Source organism: Panicum virgatum, chromosome 1N (genome assembly GCF_016808335.1).
Source record: "Panicum virgatum strain AP13 chromosome 1N, P.virgatum_v5, whole genome shotgun sequence".
Classification (NCBI taxonomy): Eukaryota; Viridiplantae; Streptophyta; class Magnoliopsida; order Poales; family Poaceae; genus Panicum; species Panicum virgatum.
Genome location: NC_053145.1, coordinates 66569931 through 66585197, shown reverse-complemented (window position 1 = coordinate 66585197; position 15267 = coordinate 66569931). Strand labels below are relative to the sequence as shown.

Here is a 15267-nt window from a genome sequence, read left to right as displayed (position 1 = left end):
GAATGGTCCTAGAATATCGATGCCGTATATTTCATGACACCAAGTCTGTGCAGCGGCTTTCTTTGTGAAATAGTGAGAAACATATGACACAGCATCTAACCCAGATACAGAACAAGCCGCGATGACATGGGAGCATGGTAAGTGATGCACCTTTGGCTTCTGGCATCTGTAGAACACCCTCCCCTTAATGGTTATCAAAACTTCTTGAACTACTCTTTGTCTGCGGACACCCTGTCCGGTCCTGTCCTTGCATGATACCTCAAACCTTTGCTCTTTTGTGCCCATCGATATAACTGAGTGAAATCGAGCCTTTTCCATCTTTTTCCATATACTCATTGACCCTTCCGCAAAAACGCACTCCTGGATCATGAAGTATGGAAGCGGCTGATGCGTACCGCTCCCTAAAATACCTTACACATCCATACATGATGAACTCAACAATGCCAACAAGAGAAAATCCACGAACACGACGCATTACCATATTGTAACACTCAGCATGGTTGGTCGTCTCGATCTTGTAACGCTTCCCATCTGTGTCATACAGAAGTGACCACTTCTCTTTAGGTGCACCATCAATCCACTGTGTAAATGGTTTAGCAGGTCGAACTAATGAATCTGTAGAACGTCTCCTGCTGGATGATGAGGTCTGGCTCTTAAGCAATTCGGCGCTCATGTCATCAATTATACCCCACAAAGCATCGAACTTCCTCTGCTGATTCTGAGTGCACAATCGCTTGAACAAATTCATCAGATCCTTATTCTTGAACCGCTCATAAAAATTAACAGCCATATGCCTCACACACCACCTACTGACAACATCTGGCCATGTAGGAGGTGAAAATGGACTATTTTCTTGGTGCTGCCTTATAGCTGCAAGGAGACCTGCATGCCTATCACTGATAAGGCAAACATTAGACGTTCCAGCAACAACGTGATTCTTCAGACGTTCAAGAAACCAGTACCAGCTCTTATTTTCTTGCCATCATCTCCTCAAGGTATGCAAGGCTAATTCCTTCCATCATGCAGGATGAAGCTGATGAGATGTTGAGCAGAGGCTTTAAGGATCTGATTTATGATGTCTACAGATATCTCCCACCAGAACTCCAGGTTACTCTCGGACCTTATGTCCTCTCGGCAAATATGCCATCAGATCCATGGTTTATGATCAACCAATCTACCTTAATTTTACAATGGTTTCTCGTGCACATGTTTCAAGTTTACTTCCTATTAACCTGAGTTTTTTCTCGAACAACGCAAGAGAACTGCAAGTCATTTCATTAAAATAGAAAAGAGTACATTGGTCTAGATATACCACAACAGGCGCCAGAAAATGAACCACTCATGCAAAATTACATTTGCGCCATGGAGACGACCAAACTATTTTTTTTGGAGAAAGGATAACCCTGCTTTTATAGAAAGCTGATAACAGAATTCAGTACAGACCACTTAAAAACTACTTGTTGGGGAGACCAGCTTGCCCGGGAGCACTACTAGCATCTTGATTACACAAAAACCACTCAGAAAGACAGTGACAGTGTTGACAACCAAATTTGGCATATGCTGAGGCCGACTGGTCTGACCGGTCGGGCCGGCCAGTTAGATCGGTCGGGTCTGTACAGTCCGAGTAGAATTAGGTTTTTTGTAAAGAGTCCTCATGTAATCCTGCTCATAAATGGGTACGTCTTCCCCGGCCTATAAATATAAAGGCTAAGGCCGATTGAGGTTATTCCCAATCGAATCAATACAAAAATCGCATTACTTTTATCTCTCAAACCCTAGCCTTTTACAACCCTATATTGCTTTCTTCCTTCGTCCCGGCGGCGTTTGAAGACGTTCTGAGTGGCCTGCCGACCTCAGAGCAACCCTACGATCACGAGCTCCGACGGGGTCCCTCCCGAGCACGCTGTTCTAGGTTTCCAGCGAGTCCCTGCCTGCACCGGTCAGACCGGTCGAAGGTACCGGTCAGACCGGTCCGCCCAGGGTTTCGCGGGTGTTGATCATTTTGACGATCGTTCGCGCGTTCTAGCGCATTCGAGTGTGTTGGCGCGATTCTGTGTCAACATACTTTTTGGCGACTCCGCTGGGGAAAGATTAATCTGGTTTTAAAACCGATCTGATCTACTCCCTGAAGAAGATGGGCTCTTTAGAAATCAACAAGGAGAACATCATCATGGCTACCATGGAGGAGCTCACCGAGGAGGAACGCAAGGCCTACCTTCTTGTGGAGGAGTACGTCAAGGCACAATTCTTGAAGGGCTTCAAGAAGGATCGTGGTGGCCTCGTCAAAAGGGTGGAGGAGTTCGTGCTGCCGTCTCTCAAGCTTAACCAGGATAAGATTGAAGAGATCCCCAATGTAAGCCTTTCTCCATCTGATATGTTCGATAGGATGTCATCTTTAATGGATCAGAAGATTATTGCTGCACAAGCTGCCACAGATGACATGTTAGTTAAATTGAGTAGTGATGTTGATGCGCTTAAATGTAAACAACCTATGTCAGATCCTAACTCATCAGATCCGAGTTTGGCTACCCCTGAGTTCACATCTGAACCACTCTATGGTATGCCGCCGAACTCGTTTTCAGGGAAAACCCCGCCACCAACGACCGTGCACACAGCACCGGTCGGACCGGTCCTACAGACCGGTCAGACCGGTACGACCGGTCAGACCGGTTACCAGGCCGGTCAGACCGGTTACTCAGTGTCGTCGCCGATGCCTCTCGAGACAATTCCAGGTTCGGCTGCCCCTAGCCGAACTAATGAATTGTCACTTTATACACCGCCCCGCACTACTGCTGTAGCGTGGGTATCACAGGGATCTGGACCTAATCAAGGACCGATCCCAACTTCATTACAGACGATGGCGCATGGAAATCCTAATGCACATCGGTTTTCTGAGTTCTATACCAGCCAGCACTATCAAGCCGATCTTCTTAAGTTCAAAGAGGATCTGGCAAATGCGATTAAGAATAATCTTGGGGTGGATATGGGTACTACACGTTTATATCAAAAACCTTATCCCGTTGAGTTTGATTTCACTCCTTTTCCTGCTAGTTGGCGTATTCCTGAGTTTACTAAATTTAATGGTGATGATTCTTGTACAACTTGGGAACACGTTAGTCAATATGTATTGCAGTTAGGGGAAGCTGGTTTTAATGATGCTTTACGTGTGCGTTTATTTTCTTTATCTTTGACTGGAACAACTTTCTCTTGGTTTTCTTCACTTGCTCCTAACTCTATTCGCAATTGGGCTCAATTGGAGCGTAAATTTCATGATCACTTCTTTAGTGGGGAAACCGAAGCGAAATTGTTGGATTTAACATCGATTAGGCAAGGACGTGATGAGTCTTCTTCGGATTATTTCAAAAGATTTAAAGAGATTAAAAATCGATGTTTTAGTTTGACAATTTCCGAAAAAGATTTGGCGGATTTGGCATTTAATGGTTTACGTTCTTATTTGAAAGAGAAACTTGAGGGCTTTGAATATCATACCGTGAATTTCTTGCAAGTCAAAGTCATGGGTTTAGAATTTAAACTTAAAAATGCCAAAGATACTTTCAAGCCTCATCGGTCCAACACACACATTCTAGATCATGATTCGGATGGTTCGGACGATGATAGTAAGGAAGTATATGCCGCCGAATTTGTTTGGCTGTCAAAGGCCAAACCCGGTTCGGTTCCGTCTCTCAAGCCGATTCAAAAGAATCGGCAGGAGGAGCCGAAGTTTACTTTTGATGTTTCTAAGTGTGATAGGATTTTTTATGAATTGCTTAAGAATGGTAACATCCGATTATCACATGCTATTCCATCTCTCGACGAGCTTAAACGACATGCATATTGTAAGTGGCATAACTCTACATCTCATGCTACTAATGATTGTAATGTTTTTCGTCGACAGGTACAATCGGCCATTAATGAAGGACGATTGGTACTTTCTGAGATGCAGATTGACAAAGTTCCTTTCCCTGTTCATACGCTGGAATTGAACAATCCAAAGGTGCTCATTCGGCCGGAACAAGCCGAAGGAGCCAAGGGAAAGCATGTTGTCATCGGTGATCCAAGACCGATGAACACAAGTGACAAGATCCTTGCCCGAGAAGTTATCAAAGAAAAAACTGATGATGGCAAGAGTACTGTGAAGATCATTGTCAAGAATCCCAGACTCGGGGGGGGGGGGGGGGCAAGGGAGCTCTCCACCAGAAAATCGGTCTGCTGATCAGGCACGACCGGTCAGACCGGTGTCTGCTACCGGTCAGACCGGTCCGACCGGTCAGACCGGTTCTTCCAACCGGTCAGACCGCCCTGGTGACCGTCCCCGGACCTTCAAGCCGAAATGTCCGGAAGTGGGTACTTGGAAGACCAACGAAGTGAAGGTGCAGGGAAGAACTGCTAATCGAAAGCCCACCTTCAACCAGTTGTTGAACAAGTATACAAAGGCCGTTCAAAACGATCGGCCGTTAAAAAAGAGACCGCGTTCACCGCCGCGTCAAGATCGTCCAGCGTCCCCAAGGAGGGAATCCAGCAGGCGCAGAGGTGATGTTGTCACGTTATATCCTCCTCAGAAGATGTATGCTACTATGCCGTGGATGCCACCGGCTTCAAATGCAACAAATCCGGCATGGGAGCATGGGAGGATATGGATGCAGTGTTTCCCGATGCCTTATCCTCCACATTATCAAGGGGAAAGCTCTAGGATGCCAGTGCATGACCGATTGGGACCACGTCAATCCGGTCCAGGGCAACAGGTTGTACCGGTCAGACCGGTACACACTGACCGGTCAGACTGGTCTCATCAGAAGCCGGGCCAAGCTCCTGTTCCAAGGTTTGAGTATCGCGTCAAAGAAAAGAGAGGGGAGCAGAAGACCTTGGTTGATTCAGAAAAGCCCAAAGCCGATGTTATTCAAATCGGTGAAATCGAAGTGCCCATAAGAGATACGGGCAAGAAACCGATGGATATAGATGCATCGGTTGACGTTCCTTCGCAAAAGCCGGTCATGGCCAATGATCATGAGGCTGGTAGCAGCAAAAGCATAGCGGACAAGTACCATCAGCCTAGATGGTGCCCTTCGGGATTAACTCATACTCAAAAAAGGAAATTGCAGCGCCTCCGCAACAAAGAAAAGAAGGAACAGGAGAAGGAGAAGATGAGGGATGAGGAATTCAACAGATACAGGCCTATGTTCCCTCAAAGCAAGGTGTGGAAAGCTAAGGCAGCTGACCAGCCAGATAGACCGGTCGGACTGCCACAGCCGACCGGTTAGACCGGTCATGTGGACCGGTCAGACCGCTCTGACCAACTGGTCAGACCGGTCGAGCCCAGTGCAGAGGCAACAGCCGAATCGGTGCCGCCCGTTTCGTTTCCTTCTGTTGATGAAGCCCCAACAGTTCCTCCGACAGCTGAAGACGAGGAATTGGTAGACTACGAAGTGTCTCCAGAGCGCACCAATATGGAGATCAATGTGGTGCACTTATCTTCGGATTACTTCGTGGTTCCGGAGGAGGATTTGGCTCATCTTCAGTTCGGGCCCCGTGAAGCTGTGTTCCAGAAGCCAAGCGAAAAGGACAACCATTTGAAGGCTCTTTATATGAGGGGACACATCAACGGGAAGCCGGTGACTCGCATGCTAATAGATGGTGGGGCCATTGTAAATATTATGCCCTACTCGCTGTACAAGAAGCTCGGTGGCCAAGACGAAGACCTGATCAAGACGAACATGACCGTCAGTGGTGTTGGAGGGAGCGAGCCCCTTAGCGCCAAAGGAGTTGCTTCCATGGAGCTCACCATTGGAAGTAAGACGCTTGCTACAGCTTTCTTCGTCGCGGAAGTGCAAGGTAATTACAATTTGATTCTTGGGAGGGATTGGATTCATGCAAATCAGTGTGTTCCTTCTACCTTGCATCAGTTTCTTGTTCAGTGGATCGGCGATGAGGTTGAGATTGTCCATGGGGACACTTCATCCTTTGTTGCTTTAGCCGATTCGGATTCCATTAGTGCACACGACAACGTCAAGTGTTTATCGGGCGTGGATCTGTCCGATTATGATTTGATCAGTTGCACTAAGGATGGTTTTGTTTCTGCTGTGCTAAAGCCGATGAATAATCGGCTAAATTATTTAATGTAAATCAGATGAGTACAACAGAAATTTCAGAAGAGACTGGTCAGACCGCCCGTGCCTACCGGTCAGACCGGTCCTGTCCCGTTCGGCACACAGGGCCGACTGGTCAGACCGGACGTCCCTACCAGTCAGACCGGTCCAACGCAGAGTGGCTGCAGCAGAGGCTAGATCAATATCGGGCGCGCACGAACGATATATGTGAAGCCATTGAAGATTCTGATGATCTACATAAGCTGGGTCAAGGGTTTACATCGGCCGATCCTTTAGAAAAGGTAGATATTAGCGATGGAACTATTCCTAGGCCGACTTTTGTAAACAAAAATTTATCGGCTGAATATAAAGCTGATTTGGTTAATTTATTGAAGGAATATGTTGATTGTTTTGCTTGGGAGTATCATGAAATGCCTGGTTTGAGTCGTGATCTTGTTGAGCATCGTTTACCAATTAAAGCCGGTTTTAGACCATATAAACAACCGGTTAGGCGTTTCAATCCCATTATTTATGACCGAATTAAAACTGAAATTAATCGTTTACTTGATGCTGGATTTATTCGGTCTTGTCATTATGCTGATTGGATCTCTAATATTGTGCCCGTTGAGAAAAAGAATTCGGGGAAAATTAGAGTATGCATTGATTTTAGAGATCTTAATAAAGCTACTCCCAAGGATGAATATCCTATGCCTATAGCCGATATGTTGATCAACGAAGCTTCCGGACATCATGTCATTAGTTTTCTTGATGGTAACGCCGGTTACAATCAAATATTTATGGCCGAAGAAGATATATCTAAAACGGCCTTTAGATGTCCGGGATTTGTCGGTTTATTTGAGTGGGTGGTTATGACTTTTGGTTTGAAAAATGCGGGTGCTACTTATCAAAGAGCTATGAATTTAATCTTCCATGATTTGATTGGTGTCATCTTGGAAGTATATATTGATGATATTGTTATTAAATCGGCCGATTTAGATCATCATTTAGCCGATTTAAGAATTGCTCTTGAAAGGATGCGACGGTATGGTTTAAAGATGAATCCACTCAAATGTGCTTTTGGTGTATCGGCTGGAAAGTTTCTTGGCTTCATTATTCATGAGAAGGGAATAGAGATTGATCCTAAGAGAGTTGAAGCCATGAAGAAGGTTGAAGCCCCTACATGCAAGAAGGATTTACAGAAGTTCTTGGGCAAGGTAAATTTCTTGAGAAGATTTATATCTAACCTGTCCGGGAAGATCGATGCTTTTACTCCTATTCTTCGGTTAAAAGATGAAACCGAATTTACTTGGGGGGCAAGACAGCAAGAAGCATTTGAGAAGATCAAGGTTTATTTGTCTTCACCACCTATACTCAAAGCGCCTAGGAGAGGAGTGCCTTTCAGACTTTATGTGGCTGCTGAAGACAAGGTTATTGGGGCTGTTTTGACTCAAGAGACCGAAGGGAAGGAATATATTGTTACATATTTAAGCCGACGACTTATTGATGCGGAGACAAGGTATACATTTATTGAGAAGTTATGTTTGTCTCTTTATTATGCTTGTACCAAATTGAGACATTATCTATTATCTAGTACTTGTGTAGTAGTATGTCAAACCGATGTGATCAAACATATGTTACAGAAACCGATTTTGAGTGGTAGAATGGGTAAATGGGCTTATGCTTTGGTTGAGTATGATTTGGCTTGTGAACCTTTAAAATCTATGAGAGGCCAAATTGTAGCAGATTTTATTATTGAGCATCGGATTAATGACAAGTATGATTTAGAAATCGGCTATATTACTTGCACACCGTGGAAGTTGTACTTTGATGGATCGGTTTGTGATGATGGTCAAGGGATTGGTGCTGTTCTTATTTCTCCGAATGATGCTGTTTTTGAATTTTCAAACCGATTGGAAGAAGAGTGCACAAATAACCAAGTTGAATATGAGGCTCTTCTATTTGGCTTGGAATTCTTGCAATCCATGGGCGTGAAGCATGTTAAAGCCTTTGGATATTCTCTTCTGGTGGTGCAGCAAGTATCTAAGGTATGCCAGTGTTATAATGGTTCTCTAAATGCATATCTTCATAAATGCCTTGATATTATTTCCTCCTTCGATGAATTTATTATTAAATATATACCGAGGGAAGAAAATGAAAAGGCAAATGCTCTGGCTCAGCAAGCATCTGGTTATAATGTTACGAAAAAAATATTTCAACATTCGCAAGCCGATGCAAACGAAAGCCGAGTTTCTGGTTCTGGACACACCGGTCCGACCGGTCGACGATACCGGTCTGATCACCCAGACCGGTCAGACCAGTCCAGAGACCGGTCTGACCGGTGATGCAGCTATTGGTTCTGATTCGGCTAAAAAAGATGATTTAATCGTCTCGGCCGAAGCCCAGGATTGGAGGGTTCCTCTTATGTCATATTTGAGAGATCCTGGTCGTGGCGCAAAGAGAAATATTCGGCGTTTGGCTTTCAAGTATGTTTTAATTGACGATGAACTTTATCGTCGAACTGCCGAAGATTTGCTCCTCAAATGTTTAGACTCGGATCAGGCCCGGATTGCTATGGGTGAGGTTCATGAAGGTATTTGCGGTACTCATCAATCGGCTCCTAAGATGAAGTGGTTACTTAGAAGAGCCGGTTTTTATTGGCCCACCATGCTATCCGATTGTTTCAAATACTATAAAGGATGTGAAGAATGTCAGTGGTTTGGTAATTTGCAGTTGGTGCCTGCTGCGTTGATGCATCATATTATTAAACCATGGCCGTTCCGAGGTTGGGGGTTAGATTTCATTGGGCAAATTAATCATCCATCTTCAAAGGGGCATCGCTTCGTGTTGGTTGCTACGGATTATTTCATTAAATGGACCGAAGCGGTTCCTTTGAAGAATATGACGCATAAAGAGGTAATTGAGTTTATTACTGAGCATATTATTCATAGATTCCGCATTCCACAAACTTTGACAACGGATCAAGGTACTTCATTTATATCAAAAGAGGTGCGTGCCTTTGCCGAATCTTACAGGATTAAATTGCTCAATTCCTCTCCATACTATTCTCAGGCCAATGGGCAGGCCGAGTCTAGTAATAAGATTTTGATCAAACTTGTCAAGAAGAAGATAGAAGAAAATCCTAGGAGGTGGCATGAAGTGTTATCCGAAGTATTATGGGCTCATCGTATATCTAGACATGGTGCTACTAAGGTTACTCCTTTTGAGCTTGTGTATGGTCAAGAGGCCGTTTTACTCGTTGAGGTGAATCTGGACGCATATAGATTAGCAAAACAAAATGACCTCTCTGCTGTTGATTATCATGATATGATGATGGATAATATTGATGAGGTGACCGACAAGCGTTTGAAGGCTTTGAAGGAAATTGAGAAGGACAAGCTTCGGGTGGCTAGAGCCTACAACAAAAAGGTAAAACTTAAATCTTTTCAGGTTGGAGATCTAGTTTGGAAGACAATTTTGCCTCTTGGGATGAAAAGCAACAAGTTTGGCAAATGGTCGCCAAGTTGGGAGGGTCCCTACAAGATTATCAAGGTTATCTCCGGTAATTCATATATGATGGAGACGGTGCAAGGTGAGCGTCTACCTAGAGCTATCAACGGGAGGTACTTGAAGAAATTTTATCCTAGCATATGGTAAAGTGCATGAAGACAAAGACGGCCGGTATTATATATCGCCCTTAGTTTTGTTTTAGGACTTGTATGCTCTGTGTAAAACATGTACATAAGGATAGTTCTTGCTTTTTGGCTTGTGAAACTCACCAAAAAGCAGGGGGGCATATGTTGACAGCCAAATTTGGCATATGCTGAGGCCGACCGGTTAGACCGGTCGGGTCTGTACAGTCCGAGTAGAATTAGGTTTTTTTGTAAAGAGTCCTCATGTAATCCTACTCGTGAAGGGGTACGTCTTCCCCGGCCTATAAATATAAAGGCTAAGGCCGATTGAGGTTATTCCCAATCGAATCAATACAAAAATCGCATTACTTTTATCTCTCAAACCCTAGTCTTTTCCAACCCTATATTGCTTTCTTGCTTCGTCCCGGCGGCGTTTGAAGACGTTCTGAGTGGCCTGCCGACCTCAGAGCAACCCTACGATCACGAGCTCTGACGGGGTCCCTCCCGAGCTCGCTGTTCTAGGTTTCCAGCGAGTCCCTTCCTGCACCGGTCAGACCGGTCCGCCCAGGGTTTCGCCGGTGTTGATCGTTTTGACGATCGTTCGCGCGTTCTAGCGCATTCGAGTGTGTTGGCGCGATTCTGTGTCAACAGACAGCAAGATAAAAGAGTTCTAAAGTCAAGGTCCATCGTCCGGGACACCTCTCACAGCCTCAAAGGAGCTCAACCAGGACTCCACCATCTTCCTCTGTTCGTCCATCCTGTGACGGTCAGCTTCCTTCAGGAGCACACGCCACCTCTGGAAAGCAGACAGGATTTTATAAATTATTTTAGTTGGTTGCGCAAGGAAAACCCCCCTCAATCATCATCTTATTACGGCATTTCCAAAGCACCCAAAAAATTATCACAGAAAGAAATAATCTGAAGCTGTAATTAGACACCCCCAAAGGCAACCAGTATTCCAACAGCTCCTGTAAGGAGGTTGGGAATTTCTCCCAGCCCAACGCTTCTTTGAAGGAGATCCAAACAAAACGAGCAACCACACACCCAAAGAAAATATGATTAACATCTTCAGGGACTCCACAAAGTCTACACTTGTGACAGCCTTTCCATTTCATCTTTTTCAGAGAGAGCCCTGTCTGTAAACGATCTTGGACAGCAAGCCACATAAACACCTTAAGCTTCATTGGCAGCCTACTGTTCCAAAGCTTAATCAACCTTTTATTGACCACCCCCCTAAAAGTCATCAGCCTGTACATAGATCTAGTAGTAAAGCACCCAGACTTTTCATACACCCATTTAATCTCATCATTTTCTGGCCCCAAACACACGTGTTCTAGGAGTGACATGAGGTGAGACCACTCTGCAAATTCAGAATCATTCAGAGATCTAGACAGGTCCAAGTACCAAGCACCCTCTTGGATACAGTTCTCAATTGTAGCCCCCTTTTTACTACTATACTAGTATATCTTGGGGAAGGTTAATTTCAGAGGTACCTCAGACACCCAGGTGTCCTCCCAAAACAGCACATTCTTCCCATTTCCCACCTTAAAACTGGCTCCTCATTTCAACTTTTTTCTCATCTTCATCACCCCCTTCCAAAATTGAGATCCCTTCCTTTCATCCAATGATACAAAGGATTTAGCAGCACAATACTTAGTTTTTAGAAACATACAACAAGTGTCATCTGGGTCAGCCTTGTATAATCTCCACACCCATTTTGCCAGTAAAGCTTCATTCATGATTCTGGTATTTATAATTCCTAAACCACCATAATCTTTGGGAAGACATAGATGTTCCCACCTCATCATGTGATATTTTGCTTTCTCATCAGTCCCACCCCAAAAGAAATTTGATTAAATTGTGTCCATTTCTTGGTGGGTATTAGTCAACACCAGCCTGCCCCCATAAGATAAGTTCTTGCTTTTCCAATGTTGTAGTTTTTTTTCTCATCTTGGAAACCATCCCCTTGAAGTCTTTTACCCCCAAATTTCTGTCACTAATAGGTATCTCCAAGTAATTCATGGGCAAAGAACCAATCTTATAGTTTAGCATGTTGGCTATTCTGACCTGCTCTGACTCCTCAACTCCAAAGACCAAAACCTCACTCTTATGATAATTGATTTTGAGCCCAGACATCCATTCAAAGCAATATAGCAAAAATTTCATGTTTCTAATATAATTGTCCTCACATCCAACCATTAATATTGTATCATCAGCATATTGTAGATGTGTAACTCCCCCTGGGATTAGATGTGGCACTACCCCTTGAATCTGTCCATTTGCTTTGGTCTTATCCAAAATTAATGCCAAAGCATCAACAGCCAAATTAAACAGCAAAGGGAAAGGGGGTCTCCTTGCCTCAATCCCTATGAGTTTTAAAATAAGGGCCATTTTCTCCATTGATATTAATACACACTTTGCCCCCCTCCCTAACTGTCTGCATTATCCACCCCCTTAGTTTCTGATCAAAGCCTTTCCTGTTTAGCACCTCATCCAAAAAGTCCAAATTAATACTATCATAAGCCTTCTCATAGTCAATCCTAAAGACCAGCCCTTTGAGATTTTTTGCTTTTCAGCTCATGCATGATCTCATGAAGCATTACGGTGCTATCTAATATAAATCTCCCCTTAATGAAAGCAATCTGGCTCGAACTCACAATCTTTTTAATAACAGTAGACAATCTCGCCATGAGAAGTTTAGTAAAGATCTTAAAGCTGACATTTAGAAGGCAAATAGGTCTAAACTGTCTCACATCATTTGCCTCCAAGACCTTGGGAACTAGAGTAATAACCCCATAATTCAGTCTTGTGATGTCTAGATTTCCCAAATAAAAATCATTTACCATTTCCATGATCAGCCCCTGCACAAGCTCCCAATATTTTTTTGTAGAAACTCACCGGGAACCCATCTGGCCCCGGGGCTGAGTCTTCCTTCATGTCAAAAATAGCCTGCTTGACCTCTTCCAAGGTAAAAGGCCTAGTCAGCCAAGCAACATCCTCATCCCCCAACCTAAGAGAATGCTCCCGAGCTGAGGGTTTCAGGCCCACCTTGCTTCTTATCCTGTGTCCAAAAAGGTCCTTATAATAAGAGTAGATCACATTCTGAATTCCATCAGGATCTGACACATATTGTCCATCGTTTTCCAAAGAGAAAATATGTTTCTTTCTTCTTCTACCATTGGCCACCAAATGGAAGAAAGAGGTATTAGTGTCCCCCTGGAGAATCCACTTTTCTCCCCCCTCTTCTTTGCCAATATAATTCCTATTTCCATTAATTTTTCCATCTTCTCTTCTATATTGTATCTCTCACTCATCACCGTAGGGCCATTATCCCCATTCTCAATAATGTCATCCAAAATCTTGAGCTGCTTCATTAAATTCTGTTTTGATCTCTTGTACTCCCCTCTCACATTTGCCCCCCAGCCTTTTAAGAACTGTCTAAGAAAGGATAAATTCCCATGCCACTTGTGTAAGGAGTATGCCCCCTCAGGATGTCTCTCAGAGATCTGGAGCCATTTCTGCTGCAACAGGCTATCAAAACCATCCCGCAAAAACCACTGTTTCTCAAAATAAAACTGTCTTCTCACTAATCTCTTAGACACCCCATTATCAAGAATCAGAGGGCAATGATCTGACCCAATTCTAGTGAGATCCTTCACTATGCTGAGAGGGAATCTCTCCTCCCAGCAGGTTGAGACCAAACTATTAACCCGAGCCTCATGTGCCTAAAGCTTATCTTGTTTCCGTTTCCGTTATTTGATTGACTGGCAGTTTGACAAATTTGGTTGGAACCAAACCAGTGGCGACGTGCTGCCCACTCGCGAGTGCTGGCAACGGCATGGCCTGGCTGGTCGTCGGTGAGGAGAGGAGACCAGGCAGCAGGAGGTGTTTTTTTTCTTCCTTTTTTTGTTGGAAAGCCAAGATTATTATTAATTGAATTTGGTGATGCGTTCTAGCTGCTGCTACTAGCAAGTAGCAAGGGCCGGGCACCATCATAATATACTATTCGCTCGCTCTTTTATTTTGTCAGGATCAGGATCAGGAACAAGAAGAAGAAAGGCAGGCTGGCAGGCAGGCAGGCAACTCCAAGATCGATGGATCGATCAGGCCAGGCAGCCCAGCCATCGATGGCGCGGTCCTCGTCGGGCTTGGGCCTTGCTCGGTCCTCGTCGGGCGTCTGGTGGAAGCTGGGCGACGGCGATGCGTCGGAGGTGGAGCGGCGGCTGCGCGGCATCGCCGAGGAGGAGGCCGCCGTCAGGGCCCGCATGGAGAGGCGCCACGCCGTCCGCCGCAGGATCGCCGTCACCTCCATGAGCCTCGAGGTGGCGGCGGTGGTGTACGGCCTGTGGAAGGCCACAAGGCGGGGCTTGAGCGGCAGCAAGCTCAAGCTGCTGCTGCCTGCCGTCGCCATACCCGCCATGGCCACCCTGGTGCTCGCAGCCTTCGCCCGATTCCGGAGAAGCTGTATGTAACTGCTCATTATCAATTAAGCTGCTGCTCGCTCATTCGTTCTTCATTGTTTCCAACTTTCCATGCATGCATTCTCAAGTCCTGTTTGCTATGAATTATTGCAGTGGATGCGCGGGACCAGCAGCATCTGGATCGCCTCCGAACCGAACGCAAGGCAAAGATTGGCAGCTTCAGGGGAAGCCACCACAACTTGCAAAAGCTCATCGAGGTATATAGCTGCCGGCCTAGTATGCAATCAGAGGTTGCTTGATTCAAATGAAAATACTCCTAACATATGTATAACTAGTATTTATCTTGTTCTCCTGCTGCAACTGCGCAGAAGTACGATCCCGATGGTGGTGACGACGACGGTGCCGCCGGCGGCAGCAGCAGCAGCAGCAATGATGCGGCTACCAGAAAGCAGCAGCAGCAGCAGCTCAAGAGGACGCACTCGCGGTTGAGCTTCCATGTGGGAGAGGGAGACGAATGAATGAGTCCAACCAATGCAATTCCTTTCATCTCTTGTACCTTATATATACGCATGGTATGCATGCATGCATATCTCTCACTATATATGATGGATGGATATGTAAACATGATTATTGTTACCATTCGCCATTCGGGACTAATGAATGAATGAATGAAGGACGAACGATAAAGATCTGAGACAATAAGTATACTTTTGACAGTATATTATTAGCCGGCTACAGGGAATGCATGAATGAATGTTGCCACGAGCTGGCATCAGTTCAAATAAAAGGAGGAGGCGGACTTCTTTTAAGGGGGTTCTGATGTTCTTGACACCAGCAACTACGGTCACCCACACTCGCGATCATCATTACACTCTCAGCATCATTGAGCACTCACCTCAACCGACTTCACTTCTAGCAGAGACTTGAGAGCCTCCCTCCCTCTCTCGCCTCGCTTGTACCCCCTAATACAAGCACTCCGGGTGCAAGATAATACAGTGCCCTCGCACACCCTTTTGCTGGACGTACGGCCCCGCGGCCGGAACCAGAATAAACCCGTGCGTTACTGTGTTGCCAGGATAAATTCCAGGACAAACATGCTAACCACTAAGGAACGAGAAACAAAAGGAATAATAA

At 45.1% G+C, this 15267-nt stretch overlaps 1 protein-coding gene across 3 annotated transcripts; it reads left to right on the top strand.

Moving 5' to 3' along the window:
* Positions 1-983: 983 nt before the first annotated feature.
* LOC120657717 (uncharacterized protein At2g24330-like) lies at positions 984-14809 on the top strand. Of its 3 annotated transcripts, none has more exons than XM_039936134.1 (5): positions 984-1107; positions 13484-13597; positions 13743-14176; positions 14287-14390; positions 14502-14809. In XM_039936134.1, exons 1-5 carry the CDS (start codon positions 1073-1075, stop codon positions 14649-14651), a joined length of 837 nt encoding a protein of 278 aa, XP_039792068.1. In that variant the 5' UTR covers positions 984-1072; the 3' UTR covers positions 14652-14809. The 3 variants fall into 3 exon arrangements, with proteins under 3 accessions (XP_039792068.1, XP_039792069.1, XP_039792070.1); XM_039936135.1 differs by having other exon boundaries at positions 989-1107; positions 13513-13597; XM_039936136.1 differs by lacking the exon at positions 13484-13597 and having other exon boundaries at positions 989-1107.
* Positions 14810-15267: the final 458 nt, after the last annotated feature.